The 8,272-nt window shown below is 40.9% G+C and overlaps 1 protein-coding gene across 1 annotated transcript in view; it reads right to left on the bottom strand.

The window, feature by feature from the left end:
- Positions 1-455: 455 nt before the first annotated feature.
- Positions 456-8,272, bottom strand: part of LOC147440953 (uncharacterized) — a 74,157-nt gene continuing 66,340 nt past the window's right edge. Inside the window, exon 12 of the mRNA XM_086483368.1 lies at positions 456-642. Within this exon, the coding sequence (XP_086339494.1) occupies positions 456-642 (187 nt within the window). The remainder of the gene's footprint in view (positions 643-8,272) is intronic.

Below are 8,272 nucleotides of genomic sequence, written 5' to 3'. Positions count from 1 at the left end.
CTCTAGACCTACTATGGCAACCCTATGCCCAGGTCTAGTCTGGTCCCTACACTGAGCGGCCCCACACCTCAATCTAGTGTTCCCCCTGCGCCTAGGACTCGTGTGCCCCCTACAGTGAGAGGTGGTTCATCCTCGAGACAAGGTATTCGTCATTATGAAGGTGGTGTTTGCTTTGGTAGCGGTTCTACGGATGTGTCCACACCACCGAGAGAGAGTCCACCACTATCTTCAGTAGATACTTCACCGATTGGCACACAATGTACACCTTGTTGATCACACAAGCATGATCCTAGCAAGGTGTACAAGAGCAGGGATGGGGCTATTGTGGCGGATACGGTCAAAAAGGCCATGTGACAAAGGATTCAACAGCTCTATTCTATTTGACTTTGTCACTATGTGATGGAGGTTTGGGACAACCTCAATCTTAAAAGAAAGAATTACATCATCGAGGCCATTCACAGAGGGTACAGGCTGACAGAGGGGTACGGTCCAGTCTCGAACCCCTGGATTTTGAGCATGTCGAAGGCCACAATGTCACGCCGTCGGTCAGAGGAGAGAGACAGGTACAATGCCGACAGTTTCAAGTTGGCATGGTTGGACGCAGAGGAGTGGGTAGGGTTGCACGAGAGGCACCAGACAATCCTGAGAGATTTCAGCAACAGAGAGATGCAGCCAGAGTATGTTTGGGGTCTCATGGAGCGTCACATCTTGGGAGTGGAGGCTACGATACGCTTCGACATGAGTTTTAAGTAGTATACGTATGCTTTAAATTATTATAAATATATATGTTATTTGAAGATTTATTTGATGATTAAACCATAATTTTGTAGTATGTTGCCGTGAAGCATACTCTGACACGCTGTCGTGCAGCTCCGCTCCCATGAAGAGACAATGATCAGAGAAATGCAAGCTAAGCTTCTTTCAAGCCTAAAAATTTGGTGAGGAGTGACCAGGGCTTTTTAACAGGCCAAGTTTAATGATCAATGTATGCCAGCAGATGCGTCTTGAAAGGGCCAACAGATGCCTTACTGATGCCAAAAATGAGTATTCTTTAAATGAGCACAAATGGGTGTTCATGATCAAGAACTATAGTGCTTGAAGTGCTCTACCTCCCTGTCTTTACGGCTCATTGATTAGAGCTATGCTGAAGAAGTTATGGCAATTTGAAGTTTAAGTCGATTGCAAATCGTACCGGATTGGGCAGCTGCAGCTGAGGAGAGAGAAATTAAATGAATGCATGGGTCTGAAGTGCTCACTTTGGGGAGCGCATCTCTCTTTTCAGATCAGTGATTGGAGTTCCGACTGCCAAGTTATAGGCTGTTAAAGATTCACCAGGGGGCATTTCCGTGCTAGTCTAGTCGGCTCGGCCGGAGTGCCATGTGGGAGTTTTGAGCTTCATCTGGGTTCTTGAAAATGGTAGAATAAGTGCTCGAGGAATATCTTCTTCAAAATTTAATCTCTTGGAGTGCGTTGATAGCTAATGCTCCAGCTGAATTGAATTCCATGGCCGGCTAAAATATAATGTGCTTAACGGAGCTTTGACTGATACATATGCCAAACAGGGAGGTTCATATAAATTTACAGTAATGTTGAAAGCCTTTGGAGACAAATTCCAAGCTTAACATTGCCTCAGTGATATGCATGCCAACTGTGGTGCCGTTACAAAATCATAAAAAGTTCATGTTGAGGTCTTAGTTGGAAATGTCATCTTTTGAAATGCAATGTTTGCGGGCGATGCCTTGGTCCGTATGTATATAAATGTGGTGCCCAACTAAAGCATTGCCTTGGCTGGCATGTGTACCAAATATGATTCCTTTTACTTGTTGCAAAGCATTGCATGTCCAACATGTCTGCCCAAATGTGATGCCCTTAGTAATTGGCAGCCCAATCCATGGAACAAAAGGGCCAACCAATGTAAGGCATAAGGCCGCCCATTGTAAATGGGGCCACCCAACAACTTTAGGGAGTCTAAAGCCAAAGTGAAAAGGACATGGAAAATGACGAGAGCAGAAAAGGGAAGTGCACGAGAGGGGAGATGTGCTCGCGCAGGCTGCCGAGATGCTCAGACGGAGGCGCCAAAGAGACGAAATCTACTTAGCTTGTCAAGGTGCTCAGATTCGACCCTGGTTCGGTCAAAATTGGTGCACCTCTTCCCCTGGGCTGCCACATCATAGGGTGTTTTTCTTGGCCCCCCTGTCGTCGTTGCTAAGGGAGCGAGGGGTTATAAATAGGTAATTGTTGTATGAAAAAGTGGTTATTGCGTGAACTAAGGGGGGTAACGAGAGAAGATAGGGCATCAAAGAAGGGAACGAACAAGCAAGAGGAGCTCTCGGCTCGTCCTCGGGCAAGCAAGAAAATCTTGTTCTCTCTCTCAACCGTTGATAAGGAAGAGAGGATGAGGAGAGTGGGGAAGAAGGCAAGGAGCAAAGAGCTTTTCTTTCTCTCTCTCTCTCTCTCTCTCTCTCTCTCTCTCTCTCTCTCTCTCTCTCTCGCTTCAATGAAGGAAAGGACCAAAGATCTTTTCTTTATCTCTCTCTCGAGCTTGTTCTCAGCAAGGCAAAGAAGGAAAGAAGTAATCTCTCTTTCTCTCTCTCTCTCTCTCTCTCTCTCTCTCTCTCTCTCTCTCTCTCTCTCTCCCCCCCCCCCCCCCTTAAGGCAACAAAAGAAGGGAGGAGAGCCGAATATCTCTCTTTTTGTCAGTACAGGAGATAAGCTAGGATATGCGCTCTCTCGACCTTTGTGAAGCAAGGAAGTACAAGAAAAAAGAGAGCGGGATGAACAAGATGGAGGTAAACCTATGAAGTTAGACAAAGGAGGCAACAAGAAAAGAACCAGAACAAGAAATATGAAATCCTAAGCTATCGGCAAGTTTGGAAGATCCCTTAACACTAGGTTGGTAACGTAACAGGACATAAAAGTGTCCTTTCAGGGTTTTGAAAAAAACCTCCAAAACCATAGTAGATCAACGCATTTTGTAAAATCCTTTCATGAGGTTATAGTTCAAGACCTACTACACATGGAAAAAATAAGAAACTTGTAAAATTTCTCATCTTTTGGTCACACCAAGCCTCCAAAGTTGATGGACCAGTGCATTTTCATCAAAATAGTCATTTCTTACGTTTTGTTGCATAAAAATAAGATTAGGGGATTTTGTAGGACTTGAGATAAATTCCCTAGCTAACTTCAATGGGTTGGTGATCTGAACACATGATTCCTTCTCACTCACTATTTTCTATTTTGCCAAAATAAATAGGTACAAAATAGTTGAAAATTTACCATTCTGCAAACCTATCAGCAAAGTTTCTATAGCCACACTCAATACAAATAATATTTGCATGTTTTGTTAGTTCCCTATTGTCCTTTATGTTCATAAGGAGCCATGGAGCATGTCAAAAGAATAATACATTTCTTACCAAGGGAAATCTTGGGATCAAAGATGAAGTGTTAAATACAACAAACATGAAAAAAATGGGTTCAACATTATGAGTTGTAGAATCCCATAGAAACTATTCAATATCTAGCCAAATTTGATCCTTATGACTAGATATGGTTACTACCTACAAAATGCATGTAGTTGTCACAAGAAACTAACAATATTGAAAAGGCTATACTTGATATACTAGAATGTTTTGTTTTCTTCTATAATTGAAAAAATCAACCATCGTTGTGTACTATGCAAAATAGGGTATTAGGTGCCCCAAAACTCAAGGAATATTAGCTTTATGTTACAATATGCGACATAGAAAATCAAAAATCCATTTGGATATCATGAAATCCACCAAAAAAATCATAGAAGAGCTAAAATTGGCTAAAAAACAGGATTTGACAATTTTTGTAATTTGGTCATAACTTACAACTCTAATATTTATTTCTCCCTAGAAGCATCGGGACATGTTGAGGACTACTAAAGATAGTTCTCTAGAAGTATAGACCTCACAAACATGAATTCTAGAGTGGTATAGTTGCAAAGAGTTAAAAAAAGCCAAAAACAGGACCCGTTTTTTCACACAGTTTAGGTTGTGAAATGTTGTGCAAGGACAATGTTAAAGATGGAATTGATATTCCAAAAAAATGTCGAGTTTTTTACAGCTCATGAGACAACTTTCTAGATAGATAGCACCTCAAAATCCATTTTGAAACTCTTGACATAATTCAGGGAAAATGGTCACTTAACAGGACATAAAAGTGTCCCAGGACATATATAAAAGTGTCCCATTACCAACCTAGTGTTAAGGGAAATTGAAGGAGTAAAACTGAGGATCTTTGAAGGAGGTGAAGAACTAGAAAGATGGGTGATTTTGGAAGATCTTTCTCAAACTTTCTCTCAATTAAGCATGAAAAGGCCGACAGAGGGGATAAGAGAATGCTACATAGAGATAGTTTGCAGAGAATTTGGCAACAATTGAAGCATAAAGATTAAGGCAGTGAGAAAAATTTAAGTTTGCAGAATCCAAAGGTAGTTGAGACAGATAAAGGAACAAAAGGCAATTTCTATCATCGTCATCAGCTTGATGTTTGATTAACTACCTTATTAAGGCTCGGTGTCGTTATCGGCCCGGTTAATTCTCTAAAGTGGGAGCTTAAACTCCTACTTTATCAGATGATCCGAGTGACGGTGCTGCTAACAACCCGCCTTGGGTAAGGATAAGTTGTACTCAAGATATTATTCAATTAATTAATGATTATGGTGACTCCCAGATCTTTCAGTGTCTACTATTCTCTCTCTTTCACACCTCCCACAAACAGAGGCCCGACACCTGTCCGGATCACGTTTTGAACAAATATCCCCCGACATCTTTGGTGAACGCGACGTGAAACGAGCCGGGGTGGGAGGTAAAGATGGAGATGCCAGAACAATTAAAGCAGTTTATTGACGATTTTAATTCTAATGGATTTGATAAAAATCTAGTAGTTGCAGATTTGCCAAAAATGATGGAATTAGTGCAGGGATGTATGCAGGAAGCGAAAGCCATGTAGATAAAAAAGTAGATTGATGATACTGTAGAGCTAGCACTTCATGCTGTATGGGAGCAGTATCATAATTTTCAGGGATATGATCCAGAAGGTTTTGTTGCATGTCATGAAGCTGAGATGAAGAGCCGAAATGTTCCAGAAAACTGAATGATTGGAGCTTTTGAAGAGGCTGTAAACTCGGATATTGAAGAGCTGGTGCAAGAACTGGCAGAAGCATATCCCACACGATGGGACTATTTTGCAGAGGAATTCATTTACGAAAGTTCAAGGATTCTAGATTTGGAAATAAATGAGATTAGTGAATGAATCCAGGTTGTCTTTAGTAAAGGTGAAGGGGATCAGTTGCAGATCCCTAATTATGATCAATTCTGGGAGCATATTTCTGCGAGAAGCAAAGCCAAAGAAAATGCGGAGTTGAAAGTTACAAATTCAACTTCAGAGGAGAATATTTTGAGCAACTAAGAAAAGGTAAATGATGAATTTAATGTTGAAACAGATTTGTATGAATTTTTTCAAAGATTGCTCGCATGGATGCTACCTCCAATAATGATTTCAGTGAAGACATAGACTGTACAGCAAATGGTTCACAAGTTGCTGACCTTGACATGGGTTATTTTGAAGGAGTTTATCAAGAAGATGAGCCTCTACACGACATTACTAAAACTATCAGCACAATAGCCGAGCAAGACAACATGTTTGTTGCAGATGAGTGCATAAAAAAAGCTATTATATACATAGGATCTGATGAGGTGACCAAGATTGTGGACCCAACACAGGATGAGCCTGAGGAGGTCAATAAACCTATGATTGCTACTATGCTATATTTGATGAGTTTTTGTGTAGATCTGAAGGATCGGGAATATTTTAACTCCTATTTTCTTGGATAAACTTTGTAATTAATGAGCCGGGGCTACAAGCTTTTAGATTGTATCAGCCAGTCATTTCCCAGCTTTGGTAGAACTTTAGACTATTAGTTTTGACCACCCAAAAACCTTGGCTAAGGTATAAAAGCCAATTTTTGTAAGTTTTTTATAAGTTTTTGGATAAGGAATACACAGCGTGAGCTAATGGTGCTCACTTATCTCCTTCTCGCGCTTCCTACTCCCTCTCTGGTTGTCACATTGCGATTGCGTTTGTTGCATTGCAACCGCAGGTAAGAGCTCTACGCATTGACGTAAGCCATTCATAGTATTTCGTAGCTTTTGGGGTCGCCGACCTGCGGCCTAATTTCAACATAACTAGGAATTTACACTTTTAAATAAAAAACTAAGCATAGGCAGGGTATTGAGGCATCATTGCTAAGCATTTAGATGCATTCTGGGTCAAAAATCCACTATTGTTAATAATTGCGATTTTGGAACTTGACCTAAAGTGGGGTTTGAGACCATAAGCATGTGTACTTAGGTCTTATAAACTTGTCCTAGAAGTTTCATTACGTTTGGATGTCATTTGATGGTATAATAGATGTCATTGGCTTTCCAATGTGCGATTGGCTTTTGGTGATTTCAATCACTTGAGTGTAGCCTGAGCTAGATGTGGGTTATTAGTTGTTTTCCAAGAGATTGACAACCTCTTGTAGCCTCTATGCACTAGTCAAGAGAGCTTCGTCCCATGGTTTGACAAATTATTCGTGGTTCGCACTAATACTGCAATAAGATAGGATGGTGAGGTTAGACATGTGTCCCACAGAGGTCCACCAAACGAAGCCAAAAAAATGGGCTAGCAATAGTTGTACCCACCTTCTCGTAAATGGCACCCAACTTTGCGAAACCATATCTCACTAGCCGTAAATCCGATTGTTCAACCGTCACTTTTGGTTGGCTCCACATAGTGTACAGTCTCTCCCTGAACCTTTGTTGTTGAGCACATAGCTATGGCGGGTGCCGGCGATGAGTGGCCATGGCTTGGAGTAGAGTGCAACATATGAGCAATGGAGAGAGGATTCGACACATAGAAAAAATAATACGCTATTGTATATTGATGAAAGCCTCTATATATATAGGAAGTCTATATTGGTTTTGCCCATCCTTTATACATGCAATGTCCAGTAGTCTTTGCATGCGTTAGGTAACAGGACTATTTTTCAAGCTCTCAAAGTCATAAAGAATACCATAGGTTACATCTTTTGTTAAATATGGTTTAAAAGATTGTTGAATAGTTTATGAGATAGAGAGTATTAGTCGTACACAAATGAAGTCGAGATATTAAAGGAGAAAATATATACTCTTCACAATACATTAAAGATGTATTTAGTGATAACTATTGAATAAGAATTCATTTGACTATAGATTATAAAGTAAACACATAGTCAAAATTGTGATTCTTATCAATTTCAATGTTTCATTTTCATATGTTTTAGCTTAAAATACATGGGCAATCTTAAAATAAGTTGAAAAAGTTGTGGAGACCCAAAAATAGAGGTTTTGTAAGTTGCGACCTAAAAGTTGCGTTTTCAGTCAAACAAAAGACGTTGATGGAGCAAAAGATGTCGTGCACACACTCACACACCCAGACAACTCAACACAAGACAAGGAATTTACTTGAATTTATCACCTCACTCACTACCACTCAAAAGCTCCCTAAAAACTCTATCCACAAGCTCAATTCAAACTCCAAACGCTTCGACCTACAAGCCCTTGCCTGCCCGCAGACACTACAAGGTGAGTTGAGGTGATCAACACTTGAAATCACACTTGATGGTGAACAAAATATACAAGAAAAACCATCAGAAAACCAAAAACTCCAGCCACAAAAGGCCACTCTCAAACCATTGCAAAAGCTTCACCAAACTTCACTCTGTTGGACTCTTTGGAGTAGCGCCAACCCTAATGGCACCGATACAGGGTCACATAGTCTTGCAGAAATCCGCACCTTCTTCCCTCAATTCCTTGCACACACACATCCATGGAAAACTCAGAACTCCCATAGACTCTCCCAAGTGCAAAATTGAAGAGAGAAATCTCTCATTCACTCCTCCACACACTCGAAAAGAGGACTGCACTAGACCACCGGTAGGAAACCTGCTCCCTCCCACACACAGAGGGGTGAAAGTGTTGATATTGCTCTTCAAAAGTCCTCTCTCAGCCTGGACCATCACGCCACCGTGAGTGATGTGGCAATTTGAAGCCATTTCACACATTTTTTGCCCAGTTTTGGCAAGTTTTGACCTCCGGCGGGCATTTTTCGCAGGAAAAATCCCAAACGGACTCCAAAATTCACCAAATTTTGCACGCTTGATCCTCGATACCCAAAGAACATTTACACATCCCCACATTCCATTTTTGACCACTTCTTGGGC

This window comes from Adiantum capillus-veneris, chromosome 15 (genome assembly GCF_014529385.1).
Source record: "Adiantum capillus-veneris isolate H3 chromosome 15, ASM1452938v2, whole genome shotgun sequence".
In the NCBI taxonomy this organism is placed as follows: Eukaryota; Viridiplantae; Streptophyta; class Polypodiopsida; order Polypodiales; family Pteridaceae; genus Adiantum; species Adiantum capillus-veneris.
Note: the sequence above shows the minus strand (reverse complement) of the source record. Positions and strands in the feature narration are given on the sequence as shown.